Here is a 15,887-nt window from a genome sequence, read left to right on the forward strand (position 1 = left end):
ATAGAAAGAATTGTATAGGAAACGTACAGCAGAACAAATGTCTGCATGTTTAGTTATCCTGATGCTGATTAACGAAGAGTTGTGATAATCTGAGATTCTCCTAATTAACGAGGGTCATGCAAATACCTCAGGGAGACATTCTATTTTTAAAAACAAAATAGAACAAATTAATCTACAAATTCAGTAAAATATAGGCTCTTCAAATTCAATCAGTACTTTATTTCTGTGGGGCTTGTATTAATTCAGTTGCTTAGCATTATTACTGCATTATACATCACATACATTTTTCCTTAAAGCAAAGCTTAATGTTCTAGCAGGTGTCTTACTGCATAACAGCCACCATCAGATTCTTATAAGCAATAATTCTGCCATCCTTCTAACAGTTCCCTGTAGATTTCTGATGCAAGTAGTTTTGCCACCACACTGCAATTGCCTTTGTCATATTCCAGAATGGGTCTTTCTTTACATATCAATTAAATTCTAGGGGAGGCTAGACTTCTATGAGGGAAATAAACCTGTTAATATAGCCATTCTGGTCTTTTCCATTAGAATTACCAGTCAGACAGGGAATGTACAAAAGAATCATGGCACTGGACACCTGTTTGGGACAAGGTCTGAAACTGTTCAGTTTAAATATGCGTGTTCACATGATACATTATCACAGCTCAAGTGCTTCACAAATTATATATCCAGCATAATGCAAAGTTTAAGATCCGTATTCTTCTCTCAGAGTATGTGTACACTATAGGGCTTACCTCAAAATAAGCTACACAAATTGAGCTATGTCAATTGTGTATCTTATTTCAATATAGCTTATTTCAAAATAGGGAGTGTCTACACAGCACTTATTTCAAAATAAAGCACACTTCTTCCGACTCCCTTTATTCCTTGTATAATGAGGGGTACAGGAGTTGGAGTAAGAAGTCCTCCAGCTTGACAGTATTTTGACACTATTTCAAAATAACTGCCTGCTGTGTAGGTGTGGACTAAGTTATTTCAGAATAGCGCTAGTTATTTCAAAATAGTGTTGCAGTGTAGACATACCCTCAGTGTGCAGTCAGGGATTGTCTACACTATAGTGTATTATCAACAATAGTGAATATCAACTCTGCCGCAATCAATCTTCTGGGGTTCGAATTAACATGTCTAGTGAAGACACCCTAATTCAAACTGAGAGGGTGCTCCCATTGGTGCCAGTAGTCATGTTCCTCACAAGAAGAAAGGGAAGTCAGTGGGAGTGTGTGCTCCCACCGACTTCCCACTGTGTGGACGGCGCCAAAACATGATTTAAGATACCTCAACTGCAGCTGTGTCATTAACGTAGCTGCAGTTGCATATCTTAAGTCGACTTTCCCCTTTACTGTAGATCTACCTCACAATGGTATAGTTAGTATTGATTTCAGTGGAGTTATTCCTGATACACACCAGTCAGAGGTTGAAGTCTAGTCCTTTTTCATTACTAACACTATGCATATATAGATAAACAGAGAATCTGATGGTCTTAATTATAACACTTTTTCTCCTTTATGACTCTTTTCTGTTATTGTCTCTTGTTATGTCTAAACTTAGACCGTAAGCTGTTTATGGCTCCTGTTTTTTATGTGCCATCAAATGGCTATTGCATTTGAGGCACAGGGGATGGGAGAGAAACAAGGTTGACTTAGTTTTGATCCCATTGAAATCAATAGTAAAACTCCCATTGATTCACATAGCTCCAGAAATGTTAGCATCAGAGATTTCAGTATTTCTATCATCTATGCAAGCATTTGTGGATAAATAAGTAAAAGAGAAAAGTAAACATATTATAATTATGCTAGTTTATACAGTTGTGGTAGATCAAGAGAGAATTAAGATTTATTTCCATGTAATGTTCCAATATCACTCTTCATGATTAGTAGTTATAGCTTGTTTGAATATAATGATTTAATTACAGATATGACATGATGGCAGTGCATGTTTTCTGATTGCTGATAATTACAAGCATTATATCACTGCAGTATAGGAAACAAATATAAATATTCCTTTTAAATATAAAAGGTGGATCTTCGGCTGGGGTGAATATGAATGTGCTTTTCAAATGTTGTTTAGATTCTACTTTTAGTTCCAAATGATGTGTTGTGGTCGATTGGTCAGTTCGTAACGCCGATGTTCATAACTCTGAGGTTCTAACGTGTCTTATATTCTGGGTGGCATGTTAGCATTAATTTTTTATGCGGTTTTAAAGCCATTTTTGTGGGGTGATATTTCATTGGCTTCTATATTTGGTTAATTATTTTTGCCTTCGTGGCAGGCCAGTAGCTAAATACTGAATGCAGTTTAATGTAGCATCAAATTACAGTATGTCAAAGATAACTCCATTTTTTGTTCCTGCTGGTCACAATTGTTCATAAATATGAACATGGAACCTATGGATTGAATGTGATCTATTATGCAACTTTATGTAAAAAGGTTTGATACTGCTCAGGCTGGTATTTTCCAAGAAGACTCACTGAAAACAATATTCAGGTAGCTTCAAATAAAAATGAAGTTGTTGATCTGTTTAGATGTCCTTTGAGCTGGGTTTGCAGTGCTGTCCTTTTTGCTAATTGGTCTGATCATGGTTTTTCTTTCATTTTTGGGGTAGCTCCACAGTTTGACTGACCTCGGTGTTAATGCTAACATTTTTCTCATCAGTTTTATTCTTCATCATCAATCATCATCATCAGTTTATTTTCTTGTAGAATATATCTCAAATAAAAATATCTCAGACCCACTTAAATACTCTAGCTCTCATAATCATTGATCTTAACCTCCTGTCTTATGAAAAATCTTAAGCTTTTGTATAGTACCATTGTCAGTGCTTCAACATTGATTCTCAGTCACCTTCAACTGGCACACTCTGTCAAAACTATGTACAGAGTCTGACTCCTTGTTCAGACTTTTTGCTTTGAGTGTCAGGTGTTGTGAAGATATTCTGAGGTCACAACTTTGATGCTAGCAGTCTCCAGGAGGCAGAAATAAGTAGGTTGAGTGCCATTTGAGTCAGCATTGCCATTAGAGCCAGAGTTCTCAAGACTTTTTTCTATTTATAGTCAGAAGTTAAGCAGGTGTGGCAATGGCATAATCAGTCTACAGTCAATTGCGCAACAGGAGTAAATTCAAGGCTCAGAGTGGGAATGAGGGGGAACGAGTATGAATCAAAGACATGGGCAGAAGTTGGGAAGTGAACATGAATCAGGACTATGAATGTTACTGTGCTATCTTTTTCTGAAATCATTTACCTATTATCTTGAATGTATGTTATTCTCCCTTCTAACTCCTCTTGTATTGTAGATCTACAGCTGCTCCTAGAAACCAAAGTGGAAAAAGTGGAGTTACTCAGCTTGTAGATGGTATACCAGATTCCAATCTAAATTAAATCTGTGTAAATCTGGAGTAACCTCATTTATGTCAGTCAAATTGAAAGATGAAATTATGAGCAGAATTTGACTTTTATCCCTATTTCTATTCCTAACTGTAGAGCTTACCAAACATTATATTTTCCCCTTTTGTATTATTTCCCCCTCCTCGTATCTATCAGTCTTTATCTTTTATTAGTTGTAAGTGTTATAATTCCTGGATGATAGAATTAGTTCAATTTTTGCTAACCAGAGAGGCACGCTGCCTTAGCAATACTGAGAAAGCTAGGATTGCAAAGGGAAAAAGACTTTCTTAAATGTGAGTAACTTGCTTTTTTTAGCTAACACAGTAAATAGCATGTAAGTTTAATCAATAATGTTGTTACTACAAATATCTGTCTAAATCTTTTAGCACTTGTTACTGTGCTTTCTGCACCCTCAAATATTCAAGTCACTTACCTCAATATTCAGGTGATAACATAGTTTTTAAATCATTTAGGCCTTAAGGTTTTCTTTAGAGACTGAGTCTATTATTTGACAAAACAATAAGATTACAGTTTGCTTCTTGTTTTGCAAGATCCAATCTGCTTGTGTGGTAATTGTTTTGGCTTGTTCCTTTGATATGTGTAAGCGGGGGAATGGTCCCGCTATTGTGGGGAACTTTCCTGGCTTCTATACCACCCCGGTGAAATGAACCAGCGAAAGGATCTGAGTCCCCGCTCCCACTTCCTTTACCCCATGGCTCCCCTGTTCCTGAGGGCTCCCCCTCCACTCTCCTGAGTAGCAGAGCCCTTGAAACCCCAACAAGGCTGGGCCCAGGTTTCCTGGGGCTTAATCCCCGACCTTGTAGTCACTAGGGGCAGGAGTTAGGGTGTCCCCACTCCGAGGTGCCCTCTTTACACTGCAGGCCTTCTTGGCTCAGTGATCACTTCATAAGGTTCAAAGCAAATACAATTTATTAAACATCAACTGATTAAAGAGAAAAGAATAAGAAAAAAATGAAAATGGTTAAATGAGAACACACAGCCCTGCTCTGTAGCACAGGGACATCAAAACAGCAGCTTGCAGAGTATAAGGACAGTCCACAGTCTCTTCCATAGAGGCCCCTTAGAGGCCTTGGATGTGCTGCAGGGGGAGGGGGGGGGCTGCAGGCTGGACACGCTTGCTCTGGCAGTGACCACACAGCCTCAAGCTCTAAGTGGCCAGACCCCTCTCCCAGTCCAGAGCCTCTCCCCACACTTTGCAGGTCCCAGCTGCTCACCACATCCAGCTGCAGGGTGCTGCTTGGCCAGTCTCTAGCTTCTTGCGTTGCTTCTCTGTTCCTTTTGGCTCTCTGAGCACTGCCAGTCTGCTGCTCAACACAGGGTCTGCGCTCCTTGAGCTGTGTGTGTCTGGCTCAGCTGCTGCAAAAACTGCCCCTCAGCACACAGCTTGCACTGCTTGGGCTGTCCCTCAGCTCCCTGTTTTTGCAGGACTTCTTCTGCACACAGCTTGCACTCTTTGGGCTGTCTCCCAGCTCTCTGTTTGCTCAGAGAGAGCCAGAACAATCCCAGCTCACAGGGAAGACAGGGCCTGGCATCTCCCCTTCCTCACTGGCCTGTCCAACCTGTCAATCAGGCTGAGCTGGAGTGTTGGATGCTTTCCATTGTCTCTGGGGTCTGTCAGTCTCATGAACCCTTCCCCTTCTTAAACTGGGAGCTGGCAAACCAAAAAACTCCCACAGAGTTTTAGTAAGGGGTAACAGTCCCCTTACATGGGTAAGTCTCCTGGGCTGTTCCACCATCCAGGCAGTGCAGACCCCCTTGTCCCAGCTAGCCCCAGGGGAGCCGGTGATCGGTCAGAGCACGTTCCACCTACCTGTCCTGCCCTGAGAAGCTGGCAGCTGGCAACACAGCCCCAGCTGCCCCAGCTAATACTAGGGATTGGCCAGCCCCTGAGACTTGCTGGATGGGCACCAGGCACCAACCAATCTGGCCAGAACATGGAGCCATCACCTGGGCAGCACAGCCCCTGCCACTCCAGCGAGTCCTGGGGAGCCAGCCGCTGGGCACTGTGCCCCCCCGGGTCCTGGCCAACCCCAAGGATTGGCCAGCCTTGGTGATTAACTATCCAGACACCATGCTCCCACCACACTGGTCAGTTCTGGGGAGCCTGAGGCTGAGCCATGAGGCTCTTATTGTGCCAGACATCCCTGGGGAGCTGGAGGCCACTTAGACCAGTGCCAGGGATCAGCTAACCTCTTGCACTCTCTACTCCCGCCTAGATCCATCCCCCTGTCCTGATTACTGCATCCTCAATCTCCTGCCCTAAGCCCCTCTTCATCCCCCCACTCCTGCAAGCCCCTGCCCTGCGCCCCTCCTTAATGACCTGAATAACACCAGGTAAATGTGCTCATTGCTTTATATAATTCTTCTATGCTTTTCATCACACAGTAAAATGTTTAATCAAAAATAATAAATTCTGAACTGGAAATGGAGAAGTCTGTCCAAAGCAATAAACCTGCATGTTGTGAGGCAAATGCCAGCGAAAGAGGATGAAAGCACTTGCCTCTCTTTGCAATCTTTCTGAGTATAAAATTGAAGCCAAATGTAATGTCTGGTTGTAGATTGGTAAACAAGATTATTTGGCTCTGTTGAGTACATTCTCAGACTGTTTCATTGTCTTATTGTATTACACACAAACCCTATAAACAAATAACAGAAGAATTCATGCCTACTGTATCCTCTAGCATCACTTAAAAGTGTGAATTTATATTTGTTGTTTATTTACATACTTTGATTTTTTTGTATATCAGTTTAAATCTTTTAATTTACAATGCAACCTGTTTAGCTTTGGATGCTGTTGAATATTTAACAGGGTCTCAGAAGATTCTATATTTTTAGACAAACTAGAAGCACAATATATTGGTGAGGCCTGTATAATGTTGTCTTTTTCCAACAGTTATTTTCATGACATTGTTAAGACTAGGCACTGCAGTTAACCGAGTCAATGTTCTCATTTAGCCTTTGTAGCCTGTGATTAAATGGGAGTTGCTGCTTGTTGTTATATGAGTTGGCTGACAAAAGCTAAATCTGTCACAGGTGCAACAATTTGTACATCAGGAAATTTGCTTTCCAAACACTAATTATTCCCCAAGTATCCTACTTCACACAAAGCATAGATAACACAGTCAGCAAAATTTCCTCAGTTTTATCATTGTGCTGTAAATTAGGGTTTGTCTCCAACCATTGTATAAAGTGTATATGATGGAAATTCTAATGCTGGGAGCCCTTTGATGTTATAAACTTTTTCTTGCTTTAGTCTCACAATCCAAGTGCATAAAAATAAAGCTGTTCCAATAATCACTGCTAAATTTCAAATCTTATGATTGTCTGTGTATTCTGTAAGTAGATATTGAGGCATGAAGCAGGGTATAGTAGTTTGGAGGCTTAACAGATAGAAGTGTGGGGGGGGGGGGGGGAGAGAAACATTTATTGCTGGTAGAACCAGACCTAACCTAAAGATATATTTAGTAGTTAATATGGGAAATTACCTTAAAAGGTATACCTCTGACCTCAAGTACATATCATTTTTATGTTTGGCAGTCTCTCTTTCACAGAGGCTTGGGACTAAAAAGCTGTTATGGGCTAGTCCTCACTCCTTTGGGAGAGTGACTCTTCCAACTTTTTTGCCATTTTTACTGCTGAAGGGGAAATGTGGAAATCATTCAATGCAATTGGTTAAAAAAATAGAAAACTTCCATTTTCAGCCCTAGAAGGTATTCTGAGATCACATGCTCATAAGTACAAACACAGTAGGTACCCTTTTATGTTATATGCATATTTTCTGATGGAACCCATGGTGAAAAAGCTTTTTAGCATAGCATGCTACAGCCTGAGTTGACAATATTATTTATATCTGCATTTAATCATAAGGGAAAATACCTGTCCACAAGACTCCACTGGGTTTAAGGAAATGGATCTGATGGGCTATTTCTTGGTTAAAAATTTTATAACAGAGCTAGCTCTCAGCGGAGTGCATGGGCCCTTGACATTAGTCACAGAATGATGTGCTAAAATAAATAGTAGAGCTTTGTTTTAGAAACTTTCCTCTTTCATTGCCATGGATTGCCGGGAAACAAATGCTGAAACTTTACAGATGTTTAAAAAGGAATGTTTAATTTTGATGAATTAATTGGAAAAGATAAATCCCTGAATGCTGTGTGTGAATTTACTAGGGAATTTGTTGGTTTGTTTTTCCATTGGGATTTATTTAATCTTCTATATTTAATATATTGTAAGCTGTCTCAAGAAAATGTTTGACTCCCAGAGGATGAACATTTAAATGTTACTAGATTTCCACCGAACGAAAACATTTATGTAATTTACCTTTTACTAGCAGTGATTCACAGCTGTAATTATTTGTCCTCTGTACAGTAACTTCTGATTTGTATTTTTGTTTTATTTTATAGGACTATTTGACAATTCACAAGTATGGCAATGCAGCCAGAAATGATCTCTGGAATACACTATCAGAGGTAAAGTGTTATAGAACATTATACACGGAGAGAAAAGCAGGAAGCTATTGTGGTGGTGTGATGGTGCTGGGAGAGAACAGTATACACTACAATGCTAAAGCTCAAGATCAAATTTAAAAATTAACACTAAGTAGCAGCATTTGGTTTTACAGAAAGATACAACATGCTTTCAGTTGTTTGTGTTATATCATTGATATCAAATAAAGGGAAGTCCTGCTCTCATTGACTACAGGGGAACAGGATAAGGTCTGTACCTAGGAAAGAGCAGGAAAGTGCTGTGCTTTGGCATTTATACTGAATAGATTTTGATATATACCTATTCATGATTTGTCTGAAGGACAGACGTTGTAAAGGCTTAAAGCTGGGCATTGTGATTTCCCTTATAACTGTTATTATTTGATGTCCTTAGACCTGTTGCAGGTGGTTACAAAGATATTGAAAGCCACCCTTGCTTCTGTATAGTTTCTTGCTTTTTTCCTTTCATTATGTTAAAGCCTTTGGGATAAATTCTCAGTGGTTTGCACTCAAATGTGTACACTAGTCAAAGAAGAGCAGAAGTCACAGCAAACATACAGGCAGAAGATTATGACTGCATTCTGGGCCATAAGCAATTGTGTCACACTGGATATGTCAAATCTGTTTGTGGTGAGAATTAAAATTCCATGTTCCCCTTCCTATCAGCATATCTGTTGTGAACCACTGTATTCCTGATATGCCTCACAAACAAGTTCCAAGGGTTTCTGCCTGTGATTTTCTTGAATTTACTAGAAGTCACTCTGTCCCTCTTTCAGCATTAGCATTCTTTGGTTGCAGAGCAAGCCATCTCTGTCCATCCCTCACTTGTTTGTGGCCTGTCTTCCCATGATATGCAAGTCTCCTCTTCATTAGGTTGACTGTATTCCACCAAAATTCCACCCAATTTAATTCTACCTGTTTTAAACTGCATTTTTCTAGCATTTCTATATTAAACAGGAATAAAGTATGCCCTTATTTGCCGCAAGATTTGTACCGCTTTCAGGTTTGGGGAAGGTCTGCATGTGCACAGCTTAGTTTTGGGTATAAGAATCAAGATTTTGCAGTGAGTGATGACTTTGGATGCCTAGTGTGAAAAACCTTAAAGGGGCATGATTTTCAGAGAGCAGGTGGCTCAACATTTTCTGAAATCAGACCTTTTAAAAGTATCTCAAAATGGACACCCAAAATGAATATTCCCAGGAGGAAAATCTTTATCACTGTATCTAGCTCCTTTTTTAGCCTTTTCTGATTTTGAAAATAATTTGCAAATGGCCATCCACAGTCTTTGTGAAAGTTGGAATTGTGGGAAAGCAGGTCCGAATTCAACTCCTTTTAGTGACAGGTTGGAAATTGAAAAGTGGCTAGATGATTTAGGGATACAAGTCCCTTTGAAAGTCATTGGAACACATTCTCCTAAGTGCTTGTCACTTTATTTGCATTTTCTAGCTTACTGCAGAAATAGATACCCCTTTCTGTTCTTAAAGCTGGTTTACATGAACATGTAAGCTCAGATGTCTATCTGGAAAGAAGGCCCCTTGAATGATTTATTTTACTTTTGAATATAAATAAAGGATATACATAGTAAAAAAAGTGCCTGTATATATAGATACATAATTGCAATTTAAATAGCTAGACAAATTAATGGACCTCTGTTCTAAAAAAGCAAGTGGTCCAATATGTTAGATATTAGTATTACTTCAGTATATTAAACCAAAACTGTTTTTTTTTTGAAGGCTCTAAAAAAGGTTGGAAAATTTGTAAATATCCAAGAAGTAATGGATCAATGGACGCTACAGATGGGTTACCCTGTTATCACCATCATGGGAAATGAAACTGCAGACAATATCGTAGTAATCTCCCAAGAGCACTTTATTTATGACATTGATGGTAAAACCAAGGATCCTGACCTTAGGAACAACAGGTACATAAATTTCTCAATAAATATTCATACTAAAAGTTGTAGTTGCTTAGCTACTTCATACCAATATTTTAAAGCAGAAGTCGGCACAGAAATCACTTAGCTTTGCCTAGAATGAATGGCATAATATGGCCCTAACGTTTTAATTGTATTAAAGATGATTCTTGTAAAAAAGATTAGAATTATATTAGCATAATAAACAACAAAGAAAAGCTTTTATGAGCACATTTGCATCTTTAGAGCTCTCTCTGGCTTTTTTCAATCAAGGGATACACATCTATTCTTTGGCCTTTTCTTTTGGTTTTGTGCCACTCAGCGAAATGCATCAGCATGTGGCTAGAATTCTTCTGATGCTGCATCCTCGAGAGTAGCTTTCAAATGTCAGCAGGAGTATTCTCTTATTTTGACAGAGAATTTTAATCAGCAATCTCACAACAGCTTGTAGCTGCTTGTATTGATGCTCCCAATAGACTGGTCATGTGCAAGGGAAGGCTAGATAACTTAAGATTAACATATCATGTGGTAGCCCCTGAACAAGTATAAGCTTTTGGAAGTGCTTAAAATACAGATAGTGGCTATTTTTTTTAACAGTACAGAGTTCATTGTCAGCATACTAGACAAGTTGACTGTAAGGGCTTGTGTACATGAACCATTAATGTATGGCAGTGGAAGTGCATTACCCTGTCATATACTAATTGTCTGTGTGGACACTGCTGCTAGTCAGTAAAAGTTCCCTAGTGTGCTTTGATTTACCGCACTATTAAATGAGAGTGGGTCAGTGTGTACACAGTAGTAGGTCCACATGGACAGTGTATGGCAACTAATGTACTGTAGATTTATGCCCTAGCTTGCCAAGCACTAGTGAGTTGTCTAGACAAGCCCAAAGTGACTTTATGCCTCCCCAGATCTTGGATTCAGTCAAGAGCCATACTGAACCTCAGGGGCAAGTAAGAGCAGCCACATAGCTGCTTACGATAGTTAGAACAGTTCCTTAGGAATTGATAGAACACTTAGCTCTCTAGTCTCACACCTCGTGGTTTGCATCATACTATCCTCTCTTCCCAGAATATCTCCCCCCTGTCCCAAGATAGTTGCAAGATACCCCATGCACTGTGGTGCCAAATGAGGTTGAAGTTAAGATGATTAGATTGGTTTATGCCTGCCCAGGACTCCCTGACATTTGAAGTTAAGACGTCTTTAAGGTTGCTTTGCTGGGATCAGGACCTTTCCCATCAGGTTGAAAGCAAACTCAAAATGATCTGCTTGGGCTGATCTCTACAACATTGCTATTTAGTGTAAAGGCTGCTGTCTTTACCAACTCTGATTGAATGGTGCAAGGATCACCCTCTGAATTTTGACTTGTCATAGGGAAGACAATAGAAATAATTTAGAGGGAGCGGTAGATGCAGATGTTCACTTGATACATTTGGGTTCCATGGAACAATATTCCTTTAGGGAAGTTGGATTTTTTGAAGTACTATACTGTAATTTTGTTCTCCATTGTTTCACATGCCATGGATGCTGTGAAACTCAAACATAAATATGGGCATAGTTGTTTCACTGGCTATAATATTAGCTGTCTCATGCATACACTTAACACTTAGTTGACACTGGCCCTATATTTGTTAAAGGACAAAAAGGTGAAAAAATATACATCAGGGCTGTGTCTACACTGGCACCCTTTTCCGTAAAAGGGATACTAATGAGACACTTCGGAATTGCAAATTCCGCGGGGGATTTAAATATCCCCCGCGGCATTTGCATGAACATGGCTGCCGCTTTTTTCCGGCTCGGGGTTTTGCCGGAGAAAAGCGCCAATCTAGACGGGATCTTGCGGAAAATAAGCCCTTTTCCAGAAGATCCCTTATTCCTACTTGAAAGAAGGAATACTTCTTGAAAGTAGGAATAAGGGATCTTCCGGAAAAGGGCTTATTTTCCGCAAGATCCCGTCTAGATTGGCGCTTTTCTCCGGCAAAACCCCGAGCTGGAAAAAAGCGGCAGCCATGTTCATGCAAATGCCGCGGGGGATATTTAAATCCCCCGCGGAATTTGCAATTCCGAAGTGTCTCATTAGCATCCCTTTTACGGAAAAGGGTGCCAGTGTAGACACAGCCCATGTGTAGCGATACTCATAGTGACTCATAGTGCAGCGGTACTCATCCAAAGAACAATTTATCTTTGTATTACATTTATTTGCGTAATGATTTTGTCATGGAATGCTATGCATACAATAGAGAGAGAGAGAGAGAGAGAGTGTGTATATCTGTGTCTGTCTGTGTGTGTCCCCCCCCCCCCCAAGATAACACAAGTAAATTTTATTATTCAGGAAAGCAGTAGGTACAAGTTGGACTTTCCTGGCCCTGCACCCTTGGGACCTGACTAGTCCCAAATGAGGAAGTTTGCCAGACCACTGATGGTCAACTCTGGCCCCTGGGCTCTTCTGGGGGGTTGCCAGCCTCCTATTAGGCTCCCTTCATGGCCTCCGAACCTTGCTGCAGACCCAACTACTGAGCTCCTCTCTCCACTGAGTTTCGGACTGGCAGCCCCCTAATCATGGGACCAACTTCACTCCCGGCTGGGCTCCTTCTCCATTCCTGGCCCCTAAACAGGTTCTCCTTCCTAGCCACAGGACAGGCTCTGCTCCCAGCCTTTTGGCCAGACTTCGGGCTGCAGGTGCCCTGGACATGGGACTGTCTTTGTTCCCGGCGCCAATCCAGGCAGACTCCGGGCCAGTGGACTGGCTCCACTCCTGGCCCTTCAAGTGGGCTCCCAGCCCTCAGCTCTTCTGCCTCCAGACTCCCAGCTAGCCCGCACTCCTAGCCACTGGGGCTCTCCAGTCCAGCAACATCCATCATCCTGCTAGACCATGGATGTTGCTGGCCCATAGAATCTCTGACCAAAGAGATTCAACCTTTAACAATGTTTAGATAAGTTAAATGTGAAAGGGCCACATATATATTTCATTAACCTCTCCAACTCATTTTCTTCCAAACAATATTGAAGTCACGAAGGTTGGTTATAAATTAACAATGGTTATACATTAATGTCCAGAATTTTATATCATTGATCATTTATAATGTGTTTCAGCAGATTGATTACTCTGATGTCCCTGAGTTTATGGCATGCAGGCTCTGACAGCAATTCCAGGCCCCAGGGCAGGGCAGTCATTTCCCCCCACACATGCACAAGCTGTATCCATGCAGCTGTGGTTCCTGATATTGGGGTGGTGCTGTGCTTGGGTTGGCTGGTGCCCAGTGAGTTGCTGGCTGTGCTGCTGGATGCACCTTCCTGGCACAACCAGGGCTTCCGCATGCCCACTTGGTGGGGTTTCCAACTGTCTAATCCCACATACCCAAAGCCTGCTCCAGCTCTGAGGACATGCCTCGTCCTGCTTTTTCTCCAAGGCCTCATCCCCCCGCTTGCTCTCCCCAACCCTCACTTTCACCAGGCTGAGCCAGGATGTTAGGGTGTGGGTGGTGGTGTGGGGTACAGACTCTGAGAGGGAGTTTGGATACTAGGTGTGGGCTCTGATCTGCAGGAGGGGGTTATAGTGTGGGAGGGGGTGAGGGCTGCAGGCTCTGGGAGGAAGTTTAAATGTGGGGTGTGGGCTGAGGCAAGGTGTTGGGGTGCAGAAAAGGTCAGAGGGTCAGTGGTTGGCTCCCAGAAGCAATGGCTACACCCCTCTGGGCAGGGGTACATGGTGGCTCTGTGTACCATTGCCTGCAGGCATCGCCCCCACAACTCCCAGTTCCCAGCCAATGGGAACTGCTCAGGGTGGGGGACAGCTTGCAGAGACCCCCCTCACAGGGGCCATGGGTACGTATTGGCCACTTCTGGGAGCAGTGCAAAGCGAGGGCAGATAGGAAGCCAGGCGGTCTTAGGCCCTTTTAGATACCTTGGGCCCATGGGCAATTGCCCCTTTTGTGCTCCCCTGAGGCCACACGATACAAGAAATTACATTTTACAAACAATGTGTACAGGGGAAAACCGCAGTTTTCTGCTTGTTTCTTTAGGTCACTCAATGCAGAAAATGCCATGTGACAGATTCTTGACACACTTGTGCCTGTAGGCTCTGTTTGGCATTGTGGGAGATGTAGACATACATCACCTTAGCAGCAGGCTGTAGCACAGGTAGCATCAAAGATCTGATCTGAAACCTACTGAAGTTTATAGAAAGTCTGTCATTGACTTCAGAGGATTGTGGATCAGACTTCAGGGAATCAGTTGCTCTGCAATATTTGTAGAGAGTACAGAATGTATTCCTGGGCCTAGCTAGGTTAGCAGCAGATAAGGAGGTAGGATGAGGGGGATAGCCATTCATTCCTGCCCACTTTGTGGTGGTTACTATTGATTACAGCCAGGGGCTATCCCTGTACAAGAGCTAAAAATTGTATCAGAGCACAAGTTGGGGAGCTTGTCCTTCACACTATCCTCTCGACTGGGCATTCTTTGGCTTATATGTCTGTACAAATTTTCTTAATTCAAATAGACCTCATCCTTTCACTGTGGGAAATTCCATGTATTTTTTCCCCCACAGATTGCGTCTCTGTGGAAACAGATAATGTCATTTTCAGGAATAAATACAAATCTATTGGAAACTTTTTGCAAAGTCTGCCAAATCTTCCTCTAATCTTTTTTTATCCCAAACCTGTAGCACCCCCATTTTCAATTTGCCTTGAGACTCCGTTCTTAAAGCCAGATCTTTCTATTGATTTTATGTTGAATTTCTATTGCTTTCATATGGAGTTCCATAAGCAAATCTGATAGGATTTGTCTGTAATATTTTAAGTTCACATGTTATTGTAAGATTTAAGTAGGGTGTTTAAAATATCTATTTATACATTTAACTGAACATTGAATGCAAGTTTTAAATATAACAAAAGTAATCAGAAACTCTCAACATTTACCTCCCCTCTCCCCCTGACCCTAAACAGAAGGCTGGATTCTCAAGTCTCAAAGGGTATGTCTACACAGGAAAGTTCTTTCAAAATATCAGCCGTTATTTTGAAATAACTTTACCAGCATCTACACAGCCAAACCACTATTTTGAAATTAAATCGAAATAGCAGAGGGCTTATTTCTAAATTGGTAAACCTCATTCCACAACGAATAGCACCAATTTCGAAATTAATATTTAGAAATAAGCATCGTGTAGACGCTTATTTCGAAATAGGGGGCCTCCAGCCCTTCCCAGGGTGCCCTGGTGGCCACAACCAAGAAAACTCCTCTCTCTCCCCGCCTCTCTGGAGCCCTTAAAGGGGTAGACTCTGACCACAGTGCTTGTGCCAGCTTCAAGCCTGTCAGCCCAGAGCCAGCAGTTGCTGCACCTGACCCAGCATGAGCCAGGCAGCCAGTGCCAGCCAGCCCTTCACCGCTCCCCAGGACCAGTCTGCCAGCTCCCAGGAACCTGTCAGTGGCCGGAAAAGGCGGGAGCCTGCCTGGTCCAGTGCGGATATCAGGGACCTAATTCAGGTTTGGGGGGATGCCTCCAACATCCATGATCTCTGCACTAAATGGAGGAATGCAACCGTCTACAGGCAGACGGCTGCCAGCCTGGCCTGCAAAGGCCACATGCAAACCCAGGAGCAGGTTTGCATGAAAATAAAGGAGCTGAGGCAGGCCTATGCCAGGACCACAGGGGGCAGCTCCCAACCAGGGGCAGATGCAGACCCCTGTCCCTATTTTGATGCCGTGGACCGCATCCTGGGGGGCAGAATGGTCTGTGCCCCCTCAGATGGTCATCGATCCTGGGGCAGAGCTTGCTGCCTCCTGCTGCTCCAGCCCCTGCTGCCTCCCCAGCTACTGCTCCTCCTCCCACTCCTTCTCCCCCTCCCGCTTCTTCCTCCCCACACCCCCAGGGATGCCAAGGTCCCCCGCACCCACGGTGCTGGGAGACAGTTGAGCTGGCGAGACCCCCAACCCTGAGCTTCTCCTCCCCTTGCCTCCCCCTGCTAGCTCCCCCCTCCCAGGTTTCCCTCTCTCCTCTCCCCCCCTTCCTCCTCCCCTCTCCCATCTTCTTTCCCCAGTCTCACCTCAGTTGCATTCCTTCCCCCACCCCAGT

At 42.5% G+C, this 15,887-nt stretch overlaps 1 protein-coding gene across 2 annotated transcripts in view; it reads left to right on the forward strand.

The window, feature by feature from the left end:
- The window catches only part of TRHDE (thyrotropin releasing hormone degrading enzyme), a 347,541-nt gene that overhangs the window by 219,292 nt on the left and 112,362 nt on the right, over positions 1-15,887 (forward strand). For both annotated transcript variants that reach the window (XM_075931938.1, XM_075931934.1), the window contains 2 exons: positions 7,828-7,893; positions 9,642-9,829. In XM_075931938.1, coding sequence (XP_075788053.1) covers positions 7,828-7,893; positions 9,642-9,829 — 254 coding nt within the window. The remainder of the gene's footprint in view (positions 1-7,827; positions 7,894-9,641; positions 9,830-15,887) is intronic.

Source organism: Pelodiscus sinensis, chromosome 1, assembly GCF_049634645.1.
Source record: "Pelodiscus sinensis isolate JC-2024 chromosome 1, ASM4963464v1, whole genome shotgun sequence".
Taxonomy (NCBI): domain Eukaryota; kingdom Metazoa; phylum Chordata; order Testudines; family Trionychidae; genus Pelodiscus; species Pelodiscus sinensis.